We start from the raw sequence: 23309 nt of genomic DNA on the forward strand, positions 1-23309 counted from the left end.
TAGTGCCATCTCCAAGGGCACTGATCCCATCCCAAGTTCCCCGTCACGACCTCATCTGCCCTCACTACCTTCAAAAGCCTCATCTCTGAATACCAGCACATTGGGGGTTAGGGCTTCAACACATGGATTGGGGGAAGACACATTCAGTCCATTACAATATACATTAAGGTCCTAATAACATAGGAAACCAAAACTTGGGTCACATGCTTCAGTCCCTAAGAGGGCATATTTTACTTAAGACCATCTGTCTGCTTTTGGATAAAATGGAGAGAAGAGCCCAAGCCAACATCCAAGTGTTGTTATTGATGTTTTCACAAAATACCCAGCACAGAGGCTAAGAAGCAAGATTTTGAGTAATGTTCTTTCTTACTAATCCAATGAGCCTCAAGTTGCTGAGAGCAGGAACAGCAGTTTGGCTGGTTTCTACTTAGGCTCCTCCTGTTTAAAATGTAAAAATAGTCATTCAATATGTTTTAAATTCAAAATGCATCCTTTGACCTGGCAACATTTACATGTAGGAATGTAAGCTAAGGGAATACTATGTTGTTCAAGTGTAATAGTCACATCTAAGAAATATCTAATTAACCCCATGCATCTTTAAGTGTGCCTATCACATGCCAAATGTGAATGTTTATACAGTTGTATCCATAAAGACTGGTTTTTCTTGGGCCCTAAGCCAGTGCTATTTTTCATTGGAACATTGTTTATAATTGCAAAGGGTTGGAAATAACTGAATGACCATCAACAGAGAAATAGCTGAACCGATTCACGGACATCCATACAAGAGAATATTGAGTCAACTGAAATGAGGTAACCTGGAAAAATAAGCCATATTAAATGAAACATGAGATACAATAAAACTTGTGGCAACCCAGTAAGTAGAGCATGACCCAAAAGAATGTGAGAGTTTGTGAGGCGGATTGTTAAACACAGGAAGATGTCAGAAACAGTGGAGGCCAAAATTGTTAACAGTGAAGTTAATTTAGGGAATTAGTGGGGAAAGTATAGGTTAGTTTGGGAAGGCCTTACTTTGTACTTTGTTTTTGGCATTAGCATTGACCTGGGGATCACTGAGCCACATTCTCAGACCATTTTATTTTTTATTTAGAGACAGGGTCTCACTAAGTTGCTGAGGCTGGCCTTGAACTTGTGATCCTCCTGCCTCAGCCTCCCAAACAGCTGGGATTACAGGCATGTGCCACTGTGCCCAGCTGTACAACTTTTTAAAGTAGAAGTCTTACCTTTTTGTTTTTCAGGATTTGTTATATTTAGAAGAAACCTGTGAAGTCTCAATAGTTGGCTAAAAAGGTATATGATGCAAAACTACTGACTCATGGACTCCAAGTTGTTATTAGGTGTCTCGATCACATCTACTGCTATTTGCCCTTTGAGCAAGTCATTACTCTCTCCAAGACTCAACTGTTTCCAGCCAAGAGAATTTCATTCTACTTCCTATGACTGTTAAAACACACACACGAAACCACATCAGATGTGGGAAGACTATAAACAGAAGAGTGATGCAGGACTGTAAGGCCATAGAAGTGGAGTCATCTGTAAACTAGAACAAAAATCAATTATATTTAATTTTCCTTATAATACCTGAGCTCCCAGCTTCTACTAAGATGTGTCTCCTCTAATAAAGGCTTTTGGCAAGCTACCTTGGCTCCAATTCAAATGCTTTATCCAGGACAAGTTTAAGATGGTCTGGCTATGGAGCCTCCACTCATAAGCTATGTTTGCCTCTTCTAACGTGGCCAATTCGGTTTTTCTTCTCAGTTTCCTGCTTTAGAGGGCAGAGACATCTGTAAAATGCATGGAATTGATCTTTCCCTTTTCATGCTGAATAATCAATACAAGTAGTTTCTGGCCATTCAAAAATTATCTAGGGGGCTGGATAAATCTTCATTACCCAAAGTGTCCTCTAAACTCTTCACAGTCAATTCCACTTGGAGATCCTACCAACTAGTTTGCTTTTGACTTTTCTAGAATTTCATATAAATGGAATTACCTGTACATAGTTTTCTGCATCTGGCTTCTTTCACTTAACATAATGCTTTGAGATTCATTTGTGTTGTTTTGAGCACCAGTAGTTCCTGTGTATTGCTGAGATGTACTCCACAGAATGAATATACTGCAATTTAAACTACTATAACATTAAACATCTGCACAAAAACTGTTGTGTGGATGCGGGTAAACCTAGAAGTAATGGCTGGGTGGTAGGTGCTTCACATTTTAAGAAACTGCCAACTATTTTCTTACATGGTTTATCATTTTATACTCTCCACAGCAGTGCATGATAATTCCACTTGTCTAACATCTGATCAGTCTTTTAAAATCTAGACATTTTTGATGGGTATGCAGTATTTTATTAATGTGGTTTTCATTTGCATTTTTCCAATGACTAATGCTGTTGTGTGTCTTTGCACAGATTCATATTTCTTTTAGGAAATTTTTTTTCTATTCTTTTATTCATTTTTTGAAAACAGGATTGCTTGATAAATAAGTTGTAAAAATTCTTTATGTATGCTGGATACAAGCCCTCTGACTTGTATCTCACTTCATTTTTACAATGTAAATAAAGGTCTACTCACAACAGAACTAGGAAGTTAAGGTGGAAGTCTTACATGCAAAATTTTACTATGTTAAACAATGCTCCCTACTGAGGCGAGGCATATTCCCTGTAATATGGTGAGGGTTTTTCTTAGTAGGCTGAGCAGAAGCTCCATAAACATAATTCTTGTTCCATTGTCTTTTCAGTTATTTTTACTGCTACCCAAACTTTTACGTTTTATTATCATGTCTCTTTTCCTCCTTTTTTTTTTTTTTTTTATAGTGCTGGTTATTGAACCCAGGGCTTCACACATGCTAGTCAAACACTAACTACCACTGAGCTACACCCCCAAGCTTCTATCATCTCAATAGTCACTGGGAAATTCTACCAAACATTAGATCCAGATTCTGTTTTCAAGAGATAGCACTTAGTACTTGAGCTGGATTCTAGATTAAAGCAGGAAAGGAAAATAAGATGTAAGACAAGGAGAACTGGCAGAGGTTTAGCTTTAGAGGGCTGCAATTATACTTCCCTATAAAATAAGCAGAAACTAGTAGCTCAATTAAGTATTTAAAACCATAATTTTATAACTGACTTATTACATAACATAAGGCTTAATGCAAAAATTAATTTTTCATTGTCCTAATGTTCACATTGCACTGGATCAACACTTGCCCATTTTAACTCTTGTAAGCAGAACAGATCTATGGTGCATGTACTCAAGATTATCACAAGAGTAGAAAAACACCTTCATGTTCTCGTGTTTTAAATATTTGTGTTTCAGGTTTTTCTTTCACTTTAAAAAGACTTCAAAAATGATAATTGCTCGACTGTAGTTGAGTCTTAGAAGTTTTCTAAAAATATTGTTATTTTGTTGTTCCCAATGGAAAACACATGCCAAATGAAGAAAATAAAAGCTGAAACTCTTACTATCTCACATTTGTGAGATGTGTGTTCTAATTATCCTGTTTCACACATAAGGGGTAAAAAAAAGTGGGATCCTATTATGCAGGAGCTACGAGTGACAAGGAGAAACCTGCTGTCTGAGTAGCACTTCTGCTTCCAGATGGACCTGCACCCCCAGTGCACTCCTCTGGTGCTCATCCAAGAAAGCACACAGACACGTTCCACACTGCACACGCCAGCCCAATGCAAGCTACCCAGGGAGGCAGGCGGAGTTTTTTACTTTATTAAACATTAAAGCACAAATGGATGCTCCCTGTGGAGTAGGAGAGGACACCGGAGGAGGAGAAAGGGACACTAGGGGACAGAACCGTACAATAGAGATCCATCCTCACAAAAAAGGCTCAATATTGATTTCCAGGGAGGAGCAGGGCATGGTCAGCTCAAATTTGGTGATAACATCAGGATGAAGGACTCCGAGCTTCCCAATGCTTTGACCCCTGGCAAAGATCTCAGCACATCGTCCAGGGAAGAAAGCAGGGCCTGAAAAAGAAAGAAAAATCAATGTTTCTTCTGGCAAAATGTCAATAGACATTTAACACTAAAAGCCCACAAGTCAACTTTAAAAATAACTATTCTTTAAAGCACAAGGCTAAGAAAGCAGTCCTCATACCCTCTTGTGTTAACAAGAAGCTATCACATCAAGTAACTCCTATGAAGAAAACTTAGGGATGAATAGGAAAATAAGGGCCCTGTGTGTTCATCACAGGGGTCCGAGCAGGAAGTATGAAATAAAGGAGGCTGAGGACACAGTCAGGAGAGCCTGGGTACCTGGAACTGTCCTTCAAAGGACAAAGGGGAAAAATGAAATGCAGATAGGATGCTGAGTGGGAGGAAGGAGCTGTGGAACAGCTGACACCACGTCCACAATGGATTACTTCACTCCAGTGACACCACTCCTTTCTACCTGATTACATGGAGAAACCCAAGCTGCAGTGTCCTCACAAGCTACAGGGAACCGCACTGGCTAATTACAGGCTGCGTTGCCAGAAGGCGACCCATGTTCCTGTCTGAAAAGAGCTTCCTAAGCAGTTCTGGAGCATCTTCTGCAAAACCAGAGCAAAGGCCAGACCCAACAAGTCCAAGCTGATCTCTGCTTTACTTTAAGCCTGGCAGAAAGTTCTCTCTTCATCTGGGAGCCAATGCACTGACACAGTTCGCCAATCAGTAACGGTTCTCAAGATTTAACTGGCTACAAACCAAACATATAGGCCCATTCACTAGTGGCTAAATTACCAGTGCCACAGGAGCGTATTCATGCCCTGGACTCTACTGAAGTTTAAGATAATGCTGACTCATTTCTCTAGCCACCCACTTGAAAAGGGTCAGGCCCACAGCTCCTGGCTGATTCAAGCCACGTTTACTGGCATGAACTATAAATACCCAGTAGAGCCGGGCCACAAGCCTCCGGCCTGCCACTCAGAGTGAGTGCATTATTTATGGAAGAGCAAGCTGCTGAGTCTCCAAATGGCTTCAAGGTCAGCATAATTAGGAACTACAAAATAGGGTTGGAAGGGAGGGAAAAATCTGCTACTGTCAAGTTAATACCACAGATGCACAGAATTGTACACATTTTTCAGTCAGTATCGAAAGATGTTTTTTATATTTCTGGGAAAGACCTGAAAAATATGTTTAATTGTCCTTAACCCTAAGAATCTGGATAAAATGTAAGGTGGTCTGTTTCTCATGTCTGCCAACCTAAATAATTCTGTTTCATGGTCAAAGCGAGAGTTCCAATGAATTGCATTTAAGTACTTAATCCACACTTAGGAAAAGGGGTGAAGAAGGGAATCAAATGAAATAATTCAGAAACCAAACTGGAAGGATAATACAAAGTCCTGGTGAGACATGAATTATTGCTTAGTCTGATAAAGATGGTATATTTTAATTCTATTAAAATGAAAATCTAATGATTATCTCCCCAACCAGAAAGCAAAAGAAATTTTCAAATGATAAATCAAGGAGTTTGTATAAAGTGTCAATGGTCAGCATTATGACTGACAAACCCAAGCTGATAAAACCACCCAGCACCCCTTCATACAACAGAGATGAACATACACACCCTCTGAGAAAGACACTGGCCTAGGTTAAAAGGCCCCTCAGAAAGGAAATATTGAAGACCTTCCCTGATAACCTTGCTGTACCAGAATCTTTCCTTTTGTCTATCTTCAATTTCAATTTGATTGGATTCATTTTTACTGAAGCATAAAACCAAACTATTTTAGAATCTAAGCCAGATGTGCTCATTCTGGCAAATGTTAGCAAAACAAAGCCTGAGAGATAAGAACTCAGAATTTTTACTTCATATAACCTTTGGATCAGCACTTTCTAGCAAAATTCAGATACCTTCTTTAGTTGCCAGCTTGCATTCTCTGTCTCTAGAGACAGCTGGATCAAACTTTGCTTAAGCTCATTAAGTAGGCAGGTATATGGTCAAACAAAATATTTATGTCACCAAATACAATTTTCTCTTTTTCTAAAGACAAGCAAAGAGAAATAAAATTTGCATGATGCCTTAAGATATCGCCAAGTATGACAGCATTCTAAATGGCAAATGCCAGAATTTTTCACCCTAGAGCTGGGCATGGTGGCACACACCTTCAATCCCGGCAACTGGGGTGGCTGATGCAGGAGATTGCAAGTTCAAAGCCAGCCACTCACAACTTAGTGAGGCCTTAAACAACTTACCAAGACCCTGTCTCAAAATAAAAAATAAAAACGCCTGGGGGGATGTGACTCAGTGGTTAAGTGCTCCTGGGTTCAATCCTCAGTACCAAAATGAAAAGAAAAAAGTTTTCACCATAGCACATCAACCCATCTGAGTCATAAGGGCATCCAGAAGGTCTTCACTGAATCCCAGTGGAGCAGGCATTAAAGGGGCTGCTGTCCTTTCTCTCAATAAACAGTCTCCCCCACCCACTTACAATGTAAACATTAAACCCAACACTGGGATTTCTGTATGAACTTCACTCTGCTGAAAACTGCACACTTAAAGCTGTGAGGACAACTTTAACTTCTCTTGTCCTTTTTTCAATTCTACAAGGTCAGATTATGATACAAATACTTAGCATTTCTGCATTTTGCCTCAATTAGAGCAAGGCTGGGGTTGTCCTAGATCTATACAAACTGAGCAGCATACAAAAGGATTTAAGTTATCAAGGGCAACAGACAGATCCTAAAAGATGTGCTACTTGACTGACGTTATAGGTGAATTAGAAATGCTGAAAAAAAAATTTAAATTACTAAAACATAAGCATTTCTTAGCGTTTTCAAAACCTTTATGGTTTTTAATTTTGGTTTTCTAATTTACAGGCAGAATTGCTTCACTAACAAAGGGGAAACACCCCATTAAACATTAATCAGCCTTGAAAGTTCAAAGGTGAGAAAGTCCCCATGCTAACAGAAGGAGGGCAGTTTAGCTCAGTAACTTAGGTGGATCAACGTGGTCATCATGTGCTAGGTAGGACTGATGCATCTTAAACAGCAGTCTGTCCAGAAATAAAAGCAGTTATATCAGAATGGAACTAAATATGGGTCCAGGCTTAGGAAAACTCAGACCTGGATGGTAGCCAACTTCCAAAGGCTACTTTTATCTCACTGACAAACAAAAACATTTTTGGAAAGAGCACATCCTGTGTCTAGAGACACATAGTTGCCAATTTAAAGAGAATCATATTGTCTCGTGAAGAGGAACTCTAAAATTCAAATTCTGAAGAATACATTAATTAGTTTTCTTTTATTTGTGTATTTAAGTCCAAATAGAGATCATGACTTCCTGGTATATCAAAATGTATAAACAAACAGTACAGTGTCCCACCTATGTCCTAAGCACCCCACCCAGGCAAAAGGCCTCTCCAGCCTACCCCTGCACCAAGGTCCCTGTGCTGATTAAACTCTCAGCTTGCTGATAGCCACCATAGAAAAATGGCTTCCAGCACAAAATAGATCTGGGGGAAATTGTGCTCCTGTTGAAATACATGTAGAAGCCCTGACCCCCCCCCCCCCCAAAAAAAAAATCAGTTAAGCACAAATAAGAGTTTAATTTCCCAAACTTAGTGGGGTGTGAGTAAGCCCCTTAATTAAAGCCTTTGTGGCATCTTTTCAAGGTCTGTAATCGTCTCTGCTCTAACGGCAGGGCCACTCAGGACCTCAGGGTCATTCCTGGACCCATAATCCAGCACAGCACCCAGTCTTTAGCACATTTTCTGGCTAATTGACCATCAAAGAGTCTGTGAGCACCTCTCCTGCTCGTTGCCAAACACCTTTCACAGTTTCTTTTTGCCTCATCTTTTTTTTTTTTTTTTAGAGTAATAGTACAGGCCTAAAGTTGGGATAAGCTTTACACATCGAGCCATTCCTTTAATTTTATGAGCGTCAGAAGTAGAAGCTTAAGGTGGTAATGGGGCGCACTTCTCATCTGGAAGCATGGAGGAAGTTACCCGGCACTAGGTCCCTACTCCTTAATTCAAGTCCTACTGGCTATGACAACCCACTGATCTGGCACTTCACTTGGCCCATCTCTAAAAATCATCTATTCATATAACTTAACTCTTCCCTGTCTTTGGATCACCAGTACATGTTTTGAGGTTCAAATTCTCATATGACTGACTGCCTGCAATCTGGTACTTTACCACCCAAATTTTCTGAAAGAAAAAGAACAAAATAAAAAAGAGGACAGGAAATACTGGAAAAGGAATGTCCATAAAACATTTGTCACAGCTAATAACAGAAACAGTCTTTGTGAGCTTTCCCCAGATGTCAAGTCCCCAATTCAGGAATGAAGTAGAAAATACAGAATTATATAGATACAGTAAGTCACTGGGCCACCTGAATGTATTTTAATGAATGTAGTTTAAGTCTGATCTAAATGACTGATTAATGTAATATGATGAAGAAAGGAATAATCATTTAATAGGCTGAACTGTCTAGAGCTGGCACCTACCTTCCCTCCCACAAAGACAAAAAAAAAAAAAAAAAAAAAAAAACAAACCCATATTCCATTCTGGAGTGAAACCAACAAAGTGGGTGACAGGGCAAGGAGCAGAAGAGAGCTGAAAGCTGAAGCTATGCCTTCCTATGCAGGGCTTTCTCCTACTTTCTCACCAGTTTTCAGAGAATGTAAACTGTCTAACTCTGCTGCCAGTATGTCAGCCTCACCTTCCTTTTCTAAATAATGTATAGGGCTGAAAAACTGCACATATCCCTACATGGGAGCATGCCATAATTCTTATGGGTAGTTGTTCTCAAAATTTTAGAACCAGCAGATTTCTGAGAACCAGTGGAATTACAGAAAGAAGGGGAGAACACAAGGAGGGAAAGGGTACAAGGTAGGCAAGACATTAACTTAAAAAAAAGAAAGAAAAAGGCTTAGGAATATGAGGAGCCATAAGATCACCACTGAGATATAAACACAAAACATTTTTTCAGATCCCAGTACACTCAGGAGAAATGTCTCTGTAAAGACATTTAATTTGTAAGTGGAGACTAAATAATTTCCAACTGGTAATATAAAACACCCATGTTCCCCCAGATGTATACAATTCTCACTTTGCATTTGAAGTGAAATATTTATGGTACCTAAAGTCTGTGAAGAAAGGGGATCTAATCCTTTGAGTTTAATGGCCATCTTTCATCCCCTTCTGAAGATCAAAAGAAAGAAAACCCCTTACACAACTTTCCAGTGCTAATCCCAACACACCTGCAGACATCGTTAACTCTTAAAGTGAAGGCAACTGGATGAGAGAGAAGAACTAGCGCCTACTTAACCCCATAGCAGGGAACTCAGAGGAAACCCTTGTTATAGCAGCATTCTACCAAGAGGGCGCCTGGTGAAACCCATTACAAATGAGGCTAGGGGACCTTATTCTTTAAAAGCAATTAGCAAAGTACCTAACTACCTTTGTCTTCAACAAAGAACAACCTTTCATAAGTCACTACAATCTCCTTAAAACGAAGTAAGAATTTAGAATTAGAATTCCAAAATTTCCCAGTTTTAGTGTAGAGAAATTTATCATTTTTTAAAAAAATATTGTTTTAGTTGTCAACGGTCCTTTATTTATAAGTGGTGCTGAGAATCGAACCCAGTGCCTTACACATGCTAAGCAAGCACTCTACCACTGAGCTATAACCCCAGCCCAGAAATTCATCATTTTTGTTTGCTCATTTTGCTTGTTGTGCATATTAGAAAGGAACTCTACCAGTGAGCCACATCTCCAGCCCAATGCTATCACTTTCTAAAATTTCTTTAGTTAACTAGCAGGGCAAACACTAAATGATTAAAAAGAAAATGCTAGGGAAACACAGATCTAATTTTAAAGTCCAATTTTATACTAGTGTGTGTCACATACACATAAACAGTCATATTTCAAAACCTGAAGGAGGGGGACTGGGGTTGTGGCTCAGCAGTAGAGCGCTCGCCTCGAACGTGCGGGCCCTGGGTTTGATCCTCAGCACCCACATAAAAATAAATAAACGAAGTAGAGATATTATGTCCAACTAAAAAAAAAAAAAAAAAAATATATATATATATATATATAAAACCTGAAGGAGGTCAGGAATGATGCAAAAAGCTTAAAGGAAAACTATTATTTATCTACTATTCATTCATTCATTATTTGTTCACGGCAGTGGGGATTGAACCTAGGGTTGTTTTATCACTGAGCTCCATTCGCAGCCTTTTCTGTTTTGAAACAGGTCTCATCAGTAAGTGCTCGGGCTGGTCCTGAACCTGCGATTCTCCTGGCTTAGCCTCCCAAAAAGCTGCAATTTCAGGCATGTGTCACCATGCCTGATCTTCTACTTGCAATTTTAAATCAGAATCAAATTAACTTGTGTAAAACCAAAGGACTTAACTCTAGGTTAAAAATTCCTCTCAAACTGTCAGTTTTTGAAAACTCCTACATTTGCCTGACACTCATTTTCTGCCTCTCATTTTCTGTTTCTTAAGTATGCACAAGATATTTAGAATAACAACTTCAAATATAAAAGGTACAAACTGTCCTGCCTTCCCAAGCCAACAAATAGGTCTATGACCTGACAAAAAATTTTAAGGGTACTGTTTCTCAAATCAAATTTAACAATGTACTAATTCCTCCATAATTAAAGTGAAATAATAATGGTAATAAAAATGTAGTAGGGGGCCTGGGGTTGTAGCTCAGTGGTAGAGCACTTGCCTGGCACGTGTGAGGCCCTGGGTTTGATACTCAGCACCACATAAACATAAATAAATAAAATAAAGGCACTGTATCCATCTACAACTACAAAAAATATTAATAAAAAAAGAATGTAGTAGGGCTAATTAGGAAAGAATGGAAATGTTGATCATGAGATTGTGTCCATAATTTCACAATTAGTAAATTCAATGGAAACCTTTGACTAACTTGTAGCAAACATAACTTCAAACATGCAATTATAATAGATGTATTTTAGTTTAGAATTAGATTCAGTTGACAAGTAAGGCATGTAAGAGAAAAAGAATTGAACAGTAATGCAATTATAAAAACATGGTAGCCTGTTTCTATTCATCTTCCATCACCAGTAAAAGCAGTGAAGCAGTCCCAGGGCAGCCCTGGCCAAATCCTTTGTGGAACAGGCAAGTTACAGATGGGAAAAGTGAAGCACCCGGAGATTAGAAGTCTTGCCCAAGGCAAGCAATAGTATAGGCAGGAGAGCAGGCTAAAGGTGAAGGAGGGCCACTGAACCAGCCCTCCTCCTGTGGCCTCCAGGCACAGAAGGCCTATAGCATAATGCTTTTAAGCTTTTGGTCAAGCTGTCCATTTGATGTTTGCAAACTTCTTCTGGCCTAAAATTAAATAAATAAACACAACTTAAGAGAGGGGGTAAAAAAAGACTGATAGGTCCTTACCTCTAAACTTAGGACATCCCCAGGTATGTGCCACAATATTACTAATATAACATAATACTAACAATACTACAGTCTTCTAGTAGTCTTGTACAACTACATTGGTGGTGGTGGTGGGGGATTTAACTCAGAGGCACTCAACCACTGAGCCATATCCCCAGCCCTATTTCGTATTTTATTTAGGGACAGTGTCTCACTGAGTTGCTAAGTGTCTCACTTTTGCTGAGGCTGACTTTGATCTCGTGATCCTCCTGTCTCAGCCTCCAGAGTCTCTGGGATTACAGGCAGGCGTATGCCACCTGTAGGCCCAGAAATACATTTTTAAAGACTCCCATAAAACAGTGGCCTTAGTGAATAAATTCTGGATTTCTAATACAAGGCTAGAATTATTTTTGCATACAAATAAACACCAAGGTGACACTATCTAGAAGGGCAGAAAGCTGCGTGTGGGAGTACATGCCTATAATCCCAGGGACTTGGGAGGCTGAGGCAGAAGGATCACAAGCTTGAGAGGCCAGTCTGGGCAATTTAGCAAGATGCTGTCTCAAAATAAAATAATAATAATAATAATAATAATAATAAAGGACTGGGGATGTAGCTCAGTGGTAAAGCATCCCTGAGTTCAATCCCCAGTACCAAAAGTAAATAAACAAAAAAGCAAAGAAAAAGAGTGGACATGTTAGAACCTGTGATAAAATCTGCTTCTGAATTTAAACTTCTGCAGCACAAGTAGGAAGGACCTTGTAGGCAATACTGTCCATTCCCTTTTTTGACAAAGGAGAAAATAGAGACAAACCAGAAAATAGAGACACAGCCAGGTTACAGGACAGTTAAGAATCCAAGTCTTCTTGAATTCAGTTTACAATTCTTCTGCCCAATGCTGCTTTTCTAAGGTCAAACTCAACATTACTAAGTTTCCTCTGAGGAGTGAATACCAGTTCCAAAATTCTTGTCTCTGCCTCTCCCAACAACTCAATGGTCCACACAGACAGATATTCATTTCCATTTTACAGCTGAAGAAATTACGTCCTCCATCACATGGTTAAAACGAAAGAGGATTTGCAGCAACAGCTGACCTAGCGTATGTTCTAGGTTTGACAGTGTATTCTTTACAACTAGTATCTATGACACCTTGGGATCTGCTTTTTCAATTTATATTTACATATTTAAAGACTTTTCATTATATTTATATATCATAGTTTGCCAAATTACTCTTTAAGTATTTTATCTTAGAGTTGTTTTCAATTATTCACAACTCAAGTAAAGTTTCTATAAACATAAGCTACTTTTTGCTCTTCCTTGGATTACTTCCCTTTTCCACAAGTAGTGCTACACAAAAAGACAAAACCAAAATGAACCACTGTGCCACTCATTATTTATCAAAATGTTAAGCAATAGACTTCTAGCTGTGGTAGGAGTGATAAACCACAGACTATACTGATCTCATCTTGTACAATGTAGATAAAAAGCTTTCTCCCACAGAGTACCAACTACTACTTTCAAAAAAATCCCATGAGGGGAGAAAATGACTCAAAACAACCTTAGGACATAATCCCAAGAAGAATTTTTGTTTAGAGAATGCAATTCAGACCAACCAGGAGCCTTTAAGGATAAAGAAGTGTGACTAGAAACCCTTTTCTTCTGGAAAGTGAACACCAAAGTACAGTGACACAGAAGGGGAAAAATTAGGGTCCCAGGGAGGGAGGAGTGTAAGAAAATTCAATCAAGTCACAGGAAGTCACGAGAGAAGACAACTAGGGGATCCAAAGTCAAGCTGCCAACCCCACAACTGGCCTAAATCCCCCTGGGCAGAAAGATCCATTCCTTACCCACAGCCCACATGGGCCGGCAGGTGCTCAGAAATATTTCTGAGAGGGGTGAGAGGCTGCTCAAGTCACCTGAGCACCTAATCAACAACAGTATTCACTTCTCAAACAGATCAAGTCAGGCCACAGATATTCAACATCAGTGCAAAAATAATTCATCAAAATCAGAACTGGGACCTCCATGAAGTCTTTTTTTTTTCTTCTTGGTATTGGGGATTGAACTTAGGTGCTTTACCACTGAGCTACATCCTCAGTCCTTTTTATTTATTTATTCATTTTAATTTGGGTCTCACTAAATTACTTAGAGCCTTCCTAAATTGCTGAGGCTGATCCTCCTGCCTCAGTCTCCCTAGCTGCTGGGATTAAATGTGTGCGCCACCATGCCCAGCTTGCCTATCATATGTAAAGTGGTATGGGAAATACTGTGCAATTCAACCTGTTAGATTCCTGGAATGATGTAACATAGACCGATTTAAACTAGAAAGAAGAGAGAGAGAGAGAGAGAGAGAGAGAGAGAGAGAGAAGTCTTTCCAAAAAAAGAATATATGGGGAGAAGAGAAGAAACATGCTGTATATAAAAGCAACTCTGGAGAAGACAGACACCTAATGAATGTTTAATTTTCTGCAGACTCACCACCCCAAAAGTCCACATACATACATTTTAATATTTTAATTTTTAAGCAAAGATTACATATCAATATATTATTAAAAAATCAGAGTAAGCATTAGTTATTAAAGGCTTCTCGAATCTAGCTCATTAAAAAGATATACCATAAAATATCAAAAAATTATTTTTAACAACCTTCTAATTTCCTAGATAAAAGTCTGAACTAAAAATGAGCTATTAGCTTATAAGTAGCAGGAATCACTAAACCAAACCAGACCTTCGTTAATTAAGCAAGAAGGGAACAAACAAAACAGGCTGTGAAAAAGGTGTTGAGATCCAGGGGAATGACTTCATGATTCTATGGGAATAAATGACAGAGACAAAGAAGACCAAAAGAAAATGAGAAGAAAAAAAAAATCATTCTCAACAAAGCCTTTGGATGAGAAATGTGGTCATTTAGCAAAGTGCTCTGAAAAGGAGATGGATCCTGATACTTTTTCCAGCCCTGGTTTAAGTCAGATCTTAAGAACCAGACAGGGGCTCTGAAGATAAGCTGCCACTTTGATACGTAATGTATTTTTAAAGTTGTATAAATATTCCAAGTAATAGAGTATCAGCTAAATGTTTTTTTTACACCTCCTAAGTATAGCATGCACCCTTTCAGAACCTCTCCAAAATCTTATATATGGTATATACACTGCATATATGATAATTTAAGACCCAGAAATCACAAGTTAACAACCATTTAATTTTCAAAATTGAGGTCTCATTTTACTTACAGATAAATGTAATGCTGGGAAAAAATGAATGTAAATGGACCAAAAGCATGATTAAGGAGACCATTAAGGTGTACTTTTATAACTCTGAGGATCTGTGAATTTCACTCTGATATGAATCATATTTTTATTCCAAATCTCACTGAGTTTCAAACGGTCACATTTCCTTAAGGACCTGTTCAATTTGACTGAAGGGCTTTACCTTTTAAATATAGGGATCAAGGGATTTTAGATTTCCTCCATTCCTTCATGGTTTCAAGAAGAACTTAATATAAAATAAGGTGAGTTTAGGAAGTTAATCAGTACCATTAGCAAAAACTCAGACTCTAATTCAAAAGCAACATGTATTAAAAAAATCTACAAAGCATATGGGAAAAGATAAAATTGGACCTACTGTTCATACTGTAATCAGGACAAATTACAAATAGATAAGAAGTAAGAAAATGAAACATTTAAGGAAAAAAACCCCACTAATCTCAGAGCAGGAAAAACTTTCCTAAAAATGAGTCAAAATTCAACATCAATAAGGAAAAAGATTAATAAATTTGACAATATAATTTAATAAAATCTGCATGGCAAAAAAATGAAGTAAAAAAAATAAGTTTACAAACTGACCAAAAAATTAGCTAGATATATGTCATAAGGGATTACGTTCATATAATATACAAGGTCTCTAAAAATAAAAAAGACCAATGAACCCAAAGAGAAAATATAAGCAAGACAAGAGATTCCAAGAAAAGGAAATAAAAATTTCTGATAAACATGAAATACCTTTACATTTGCTTCTAAGAAAGGAGATTTAATGAAAACTTGTGAGATACTATTTCCTACCTGAAAATTGGGGGAAAATAAAAAATTTAGTGACTCTAACAACAAAGCAGAGAAACAGGTCTTCTCATCTGCTGCTGCTGAGTTTGCAAAACATTCAAACAAGCTGTTTGAAGGAGAGGTGTTTGGCACTACCAGGCAAAAATATGAATTCTCCCTTTGTCCCAGTGATCCCAAACTTTTAGGAATCTGTCCTAAGGATCCCATATTTCTAGGAATCTGCCCTGATGATCCCATACTTCTAGGAATCTGTCCCAAAGATACACTGTCAAAAATTCCAAAGAGCATAAGCACAAAGCTACTCATGGTAGCTCCATTTGTAGCAGCAAAAGAGTGGAAACACCCAATATTCATCAACAGACAATTAGTTGAATAAACCATGAGAAGACAACAATAGAGCAGAAGACAAGGGAACGAGGTGGACCTCCACTTGCTGCTGTCTGTAGGATGCTCCCCACCACAGCCTGACAAGCAGATAGAAGCAAACTTCAGAACAGTGCCACGTCCAGCCCCTCTGTCCACAAGTGAAGAATGTGATCACACAACTGCGCTTATATTGAAAAAACAAAAGGAAACACTACAAAATGATAGACTAAAAATTAATAAAAATCATAACCTGTAGAGGCAGGGAGGAAAGGGTAAGAAGCCAGAATACTCTAAATGTACTTTATTTTGTAGGTAATATCCTAAATTCAAAAAGAACTGAAAATAAATTTCACACTATTTTCAGTAATCTTTATGTTAGTAACAGTATCAGTATTTTTATTTTAAAACTATAATAATAGTGCAAGGAAATAAGTAATCATATAAATGTGTCAGGAACCAAGATTTTCAATGTAAAGAAAAAGAGCTAGAAGTCAAATATATTATGTAAAATTCTTAAATCCTGAATAGAAATGGAAAATGACAATGTGAATACAGTGCTTTTCCTTGGGAGGGGGGAGCCTTTGTGCAGCTCTGCATACTAAAATGTATGCACACAGAACAACCTCTAGATCAGTGCAATGTGCAATCTTAACCCTCAGATCATGATCTAAATTTGATTTCTAAGAGAAATAAGGGCCATTTTAAAATATGACTGTTTCTAGGTCTGAGGCAGAAAAACTATATAAGAAACACATTTTCTACATTACCACCCCTTCTAAGAAAGTCCCACTACATACAACTATTTTCTCCCTTTATTTTAATAAGACCCTCACTACCAAAGACTTTGTAAGAATTGAAATTAAAAAAGACTTTCACCCTCCTCTTCCAGAACAATTCAGCCCCACAGGTGATGAAGAAGGCAGAAATCTCCAACTGGGAGTGGGAGAATAGGAGTGTATGCATCTCAGATCAGGAATAGAAAGCCAGCATGGGTTGTCAGAGTCCAAGAGAGAGTAGAGGGCATCCAAAAGTGTCCAAGAACAGCCCTGCAGGGGCAGCCAGCATCTCACAAAAAAAAGTAGGGCAGATGCATAACCGAGAAGACAGTAATGAAAAAGTTACCCAGGGGCATGGATTAAGGAGTCAACAGGCTAAGATAATGGAAGCCAAGTCTCCCACTATTGGAGAAGAGAGGTACAAATGTGGATCAGGGAAAAACTGGCAGTGTTAGGTTTATGTTGGAGGTAATGTTGTGGACTTATGGTCTTCAAAAATATATACAGTTGACCCTCTCCATCCACGGGTTCTACATTCACAGATTCAACCAACTACAGACAGAAAATATATATTTTAAATGTTTTATCTGTATTAAACACATACAAAATTTTTGCTGTCATTATTCCCCCAATAATACAATATATCAACTATTTTCACAGCACTGTATTAACCTATATTCAAATACTACAAATGCCATTTTATATAAGAGTGGGGGTAGATCCTGGAACCAATCCCTCTCAGACATTGAGGGATGCCCGTGTGTGTGTATGTATGTGTATGTGTGTTGTGTATGTGTACCATGACACATTCCCAAGCTCAGTCCTGAGAAGAGGCTTTAGAACAACAACTTCCCCACACACTGAGCAACAGCATTGGCTTAAACCTTTACTCTGAATGGCCATATGTTCAGCAGGCTACTCTACATTGATCAAACCTATGGAGGTTTTATTTATTTTTTATGAATATTTTATTTATTTTTCACCTATCCATCCATCTATCCCATTAGTCCTTATGGAGTAAAGCTACACATGCTACTTAGAAGGTTGACATTTAGTTTACCAAAACACAACATTCTATAGGAATTCATGAGATAATGGTTTTTAACTAACATGCTGCCAAAATATAACAAATGTGTCAAAATCAGGTGCTGCTAATTTTGTGTGTGTGTGTGTGTGTGTGTGTGTGTGAGAGAGAGAGAGAGAGAGAGAGAGAGAGAGAGAGAGAGAGAGAGAGTTTTTTAATATTTGTTTTCCAGTTCTCGGCAGACACAACATCGTTGTTTGTATGTGGTGCTGAGGATCGAACCCGGGCCACACGCATGCCAGGCGAGCGCACTACCGCTTGAGCCACATCCCCAGCCCGCGGTGCTGCTAAATTTTGACCCAAGTGTAAAATTGCTGCTACCTAAAAATAAAACTGTCTTATATGTATAAAATAAAAACTAAGTAGTCAAAACCACCCTAAAAACCCTTTAAGCTTTCAGGACATGAACCACTGAAAGATTACAAGCTAAAAAGAACCTTATTTTATATCTCTTTGTGTTAAGGCTATGGCATTCTGTTCTCTAGAATAGTGGAGGCCAAGGTCTAGTTTAATGGCAGGGAAAAGAAAGGGAGTACAATGTGGTAAATAAAATATCTTTTGTCACCCAGTACACATAGTTGAGTTTAAATAAGTCCAAAGTGTATATATTCTCAACAAAAGTTAAAAGTAGTTTTTGGAGAAGTGGGTACGAACAAATCTTACACATTATGATGATTGGCGCCTCCAAAGCTGAGCCAAATGTGGCAATAATCACACACTTCTTAGCATTCCACCCCTGTGGCTGCTCTCCTGGATACCACATGAGCAGCACTGACACAGAAGACAAGGCAAACGTAGTAATGATGCTGTAAACTACAGCAATGAACAGCTGTGATGGAATTCCAGTGACTGCCCAGCCACAAGCCAGGTGTGGTGGTACACACTTGTGTCTCCAGATGCTCAGAAGGCTGGGGGGCAAGAATCACCTGAGCTCATGAATTCCAAGGGCAGTTGGGGGCAGCTTAGTGAGACCCTGCCTCAAAACAAATATCTCAAAAGTCACCCTGAAAGGTATCTTTGGCGCCACTGGCTGTCTTAGAGATATTGTGTATGTATGCTCCCGAGAGCTTTAGTAAGTGGCTTAGGTTTTGAGAATTATCTAAAAATAGTTTATCATTTAACTCAAGAAGTTATTGAACACATCATTAATTGTCAAGTGCTAAATATAAAAAATGTTGACAATATCTGATTACCATAAACTACTTGGTAAGTTATTTTCTCATACCACAGAAAGTTAAAAGTTAAATTCAGGAAAAATTTTTGACCAATTAAATTTTTTTCATTATTTTGTTGAAAAAACAAGTTTTGAATGATTTTTAAAACTTTTGATTATTTCATTACGTATTTCATAAACTGCTAATTGGTGTATGTAATTTCATACAATTTACATGAATGAATAAGTAATCTTAAAACTTTTATATTAATTTTTAGATTAAAATTTTTGCTTAGTCATTGTTAACCCTACACTAATGAAAAAATGTTAAGCTTTGCATTTATTTTTCTTATATATACAGCACTATATATACAACCCATAGTAGATAGGTGTTACCTGTATATTAAAATTTCACAGAGGGGCAATTAAAAAAAAAAGGTTTGAAAAAGGTCCTTAGGGGAGAGAACATGTAAAAAAAATCTGAAAAATGCTATATTAAAATAATTACCTATCAGAGGGAATACTGAGCTGACCAAGTCATCTCCAGTCCACTTGGTGTCCAGCACTCCAATTTGTTATGAGTACTGCCATGTCAGGTAAACACCAAAACACACCAAAAATAGGAACTAAGTGAACCAGAGAGGCAGAACTTACCTCATGCATATCTGAGGGTAACAAAAACAATAAACAAGCTCAAAATCACGACAGGGCCAGGGAATCTGTGATTAGTGCTGAGCTGCTGTAAAAACCCTGCGGCCCCTAGGACACCACTGATCCCGCTGTGTAGCAGTTACCCCTTGTTCATTTAATACTGCTTTGAGTCTTTTATTCTTGCAAGAAAGCCAATGAAAATGGTAGTACTAGAAAAACTTGCCTCAAACACAACAAAGTAGACAGTCAGAGGAGTAAAAACTATTTTTACACAGGGTAATAAGGTTAGAAGTTTAAAAGCTTCCAAACTTCTTTTTTTAACCTGATGCCTTGTCAGAACAACACCTTTGTTGATAGTAACTAAATTCAGACATGCTATACAGTTCCTCCTTTATTACAGCCCAGAAAATTTTGTGTAAATCAAACCATAATCTGAATACCTTTACTTCAACAAATTGTTCAACAGATATTTTCTTATCTATTTCTAAGCTCCTATTACATGAGAACCAGTGTGACTGACGACCAGGGAAACATCACAATTTCACCCATATTTTTTTTTTTTAGCATCAGAAATCTTTCACAGGTGTCCTGAAAGGCAAATAAGGTCATGACCTACAGGTCAAGCCAATCATTAGGTGTGATGTAACAGAAGGTTCCTAAATAGCCACAGTATGTACATATGGTGTAGGATTAAATGTGCATATTACTTACAAAGCTATTTTTCACTTCATAAAATGAATTATGAGCAGCATGAAAACTAAAATTGTCAAAACTAAAGTTCTAAGACTTTTGTCTGTCCATCTGGGACCCTGTCTCAAGTTAAATTGAAGTTTTCTGTAGAACTGTAAATAATCAAAACTGAAATAGGTAGCAAGCTAATGGGGGGTGAGAGGACTCTCTCAAGTCAATGCAGCCAATCACAAGCAAAGCCCGCTACATTCTACAAGAAATATTTTTTGCCACTGATCTGCCCAGCAACCACAGAATTGTTCTAAACACAAAAATGTTGAGAATTTTTCTTGCCCAGAAGTGGTTTTTGAAAAGGATAAATGCATCTAAACATACATAATTTAGTTTGCAACAAACCACAAAAACAGAGGAAAAAGCCTGGAAAAAAGCATATACATATGCTATAATAATCTGATCAAATGCCACTAAAACATTCTTGAGTTGAACCCTTTTGAAACCTTTAAAATTCTCTGTAGTCTGCTAACTAGTTAAAGGTTGCTCTTTTTTTTTTTTTTTAACTCAACATTGACCTTATTCCATCATCATATCAGCTTGATATTCTAGCTTACTTTAGGGTCTTAAACTGCAAAGGTGCTCAGCAAATGAAAAATACGTAAGATTAAGCAATCAGGCTTTTCAGTCTGATGACAGTCACAGGCTTTCTGAGTGCTTCTGCAGATATTCCACATGCTGCAGAGGGCTGCTGGCTGCATAATAAGCAGGGTTACAATTCAATGTCAACACAACTCCTTGGAATTGATGTGATGATCAATCAAATGAATTTCCAGATTTCTCTTACAAAGGACAGGGCCAAGTTTCTCAAAGGGAATTAAGTTCTATTCCACTTATCCCTACCATCAAACAAAGCAGCACAAAGGGAAGCTTGGAAGCATACATTACAAAGGACAGAAAAAAATTAGGTATAACTGTCAGTGTAACTGACATTAGCAGGAATCTCTGGTGTACAGGCTTAGCTCAATTATAATTGCAAAGCCACTAGGGATTTTTAATTATTAAAAAGTAAACCATATGCCAGAGTAATAGAATACAGCTCAATAATCAAGAATGGCATGAACAGTAGTTCTTAATTTGTTTCCACTCTACTTTTTGATACTCTGAAGACCTTTTGTTAGCAGAAAAAGCTATATGTAAAAACAGGAGGCCTGAGGAAATGATGTAGCTAAACAAGCCCCTACAACCAATTCCTGTGTTTAATGATTTACTTAGGAGTATGGAAACAAATTTTTGTTTCTTAGTTGTGGTATGTATGTATGCATATATATTAGACAAAGAACTAATACCAGCTTTACCACTGACTTATTTTGACAAGCATTTCTTTAGGCCTTGATTTCTTTGACCATAAAAAAAGAAAAAAAGAGTAATCATATTTGTCTTTAGATAATCAAAACAGACTTAGAAATCCCTATGAAAAAATGAGGAATCATTATTTATAATGACCTTAATTCTCTTTGGCTTGATGGTTCTTAAAGAAAGCATCCTGAGAAAAAAGCACCCAGGACTAGCATATGCCCATGAATCCAGGGCAACTGATGTGGCCAATGATGGTGATGGGCAGTGAAAGTAAACATCCTACCCTTTTTCAGGGAAAGCAAGTTAGAAATATTGAATACCACTTATCCAGGCCACCCACATGTATAAAGAAGTGACACCAAAGCTACCCAAATTAAAAAATCTTAGATATTTCATAGATGTAAAAACTTTTTTTAAACATTATGAAATTTCATTATAATGAGAACCAATGAAGATTCATAGAAGAAACATAAGTATGAATCCATAAATTCTCATAATTAAAAACCAAAGTAACAACTTGGCCTAACAAAATCAAACCTAAAGAGCTACAACCAGCCTGGGGATGTAGCTAAGTGGTGGAGTGTCTGCCTGCCTTTGGTGAGGACTTATGTTCAGTTCCTGCACCACAAAAACAAAACAGCTATAACCACATCAGAAGAAGTCATCGTTTATGTATATATTTACTAATTTAAAAAATACATTTTGAACCAAAGCAGCAGATAATGGTATATTAGTGAAATTAAGTTCCAAGCGTCATATTCTGTTTCAGTGCTAATTTAGATAGAATTCAAATTATACCACAAATTTAGAATTATAAAAATCCAATTTTTAAAGGGAGATCAGCACATATTAACTGTATCATAAAAAGTTCCAAGTGGCATGTATCATGACATTTTCCAAAAGCTAAATTCTATAGCTTCTACCTTCTAAAGGTTTCTAATTTTTGTTTTTGTTTTGCATTACTGGGGATTGAACTCAGGGCTTTTCAGAGGCAAGACAAGTCTTCTATCACTGAGCTATATCCTCAGCTCCAAAAGGTTTTTTAATCAAGTTTTCCCTTGAAAACAAACTGCAGCTTGTTGCTCTACAAACCAGCCTGTTTCCCACCTTTAGCTTTGCTCACAGGGGTTGCCTGTTTCCCTGGGTCCATCTATTCCTTCAAAGATCCACCTTACTTCCAGAAACTCACTAATATTTTTCTGGTAGCTTCAAGAAGCTGCACTCTCTTCCTCTTTGAACCTTGAGGTACATATCTTTGCAGCTTGGTTTAAAAGATGAGATACAGCAGCCTTTTCCTCTGCAAGTTCCTCCAAGCAGGGCCCAGGTCCTATTCATCCTTGTCTTCTTTTTTTTTTTTTTTAATTAAAATTTATTATTATTATTATGCTTATCTTCTTAACTGGGACCTCAGATTCTTCTGAGAAATGAATGTCTAAGGAACTTATACAGGAGATTCACAATATAAAGATAATGATTTATATAAAAGTTATAAAAAGCATCATACCAATACCAAAGTATGTTTGAATCTACCAGTTCAGCTCTTTGCAACTTTCCAAATAACTGGACCTCACTTAAGTGGCACAATCTGCTTTAGGGAACTGATTTTTAATTTCAGTTAACCTGTTTGTTAAACAAGATTTCTGAGAAAGACTTTCTATACAAGGAAAAGAAATATTTCACATCTATTTACAGGTTACCATTAGCCTGGACCACCAGATTTTAGGGCAGAATTCAAGAGGAGTAAGCAGGTGAGTGAGTACAAAACGGCTGACAGCGAGACCTTACGGGAAGAACATGGGAGGTGAGTCCTGGTTCTACATGGGTGAC

At 37.7% G+C, this 23309-nt stretch overlaps 1 protein-coding gene across 1 annotated transcript in view; it reads right to left on the reverse strand.

Moving 5' to 3' along the window:
- Positions 1–3718: 3718 nt before the first annotated feature.
- FARSB (phenylalanyl-tRNA synthetase subunit beta) overlaps positions 3719–23309 on the reverse strand; it is a 79759-nt gene continuing 60168 nt past the window's right edge. The window contains exon 17 of the mRNA XM_081261873.1: positions 3719–3997. Coding sequence (XP_081117999.1) covers positions 3846–3997 — 152 coding nt within the window. The 3' untranslated portion in view covers positions 3719–3845. The remainder of the gene's footprint in view (positions 3998–23309) is intronic.

This window comes from Spermophilus citellus, assembly GCF_964194105.1.
Source record: "Spermophilus citellus genome assembly, chromosome: 11".
Classification (NCBI taxonomy): domain Eukaryota; kingdom Metazoa; phylum Chordata; class Mammalia; order Rodentia; family Sciuridae; genus Spermophilus; species Spermophilus citellus.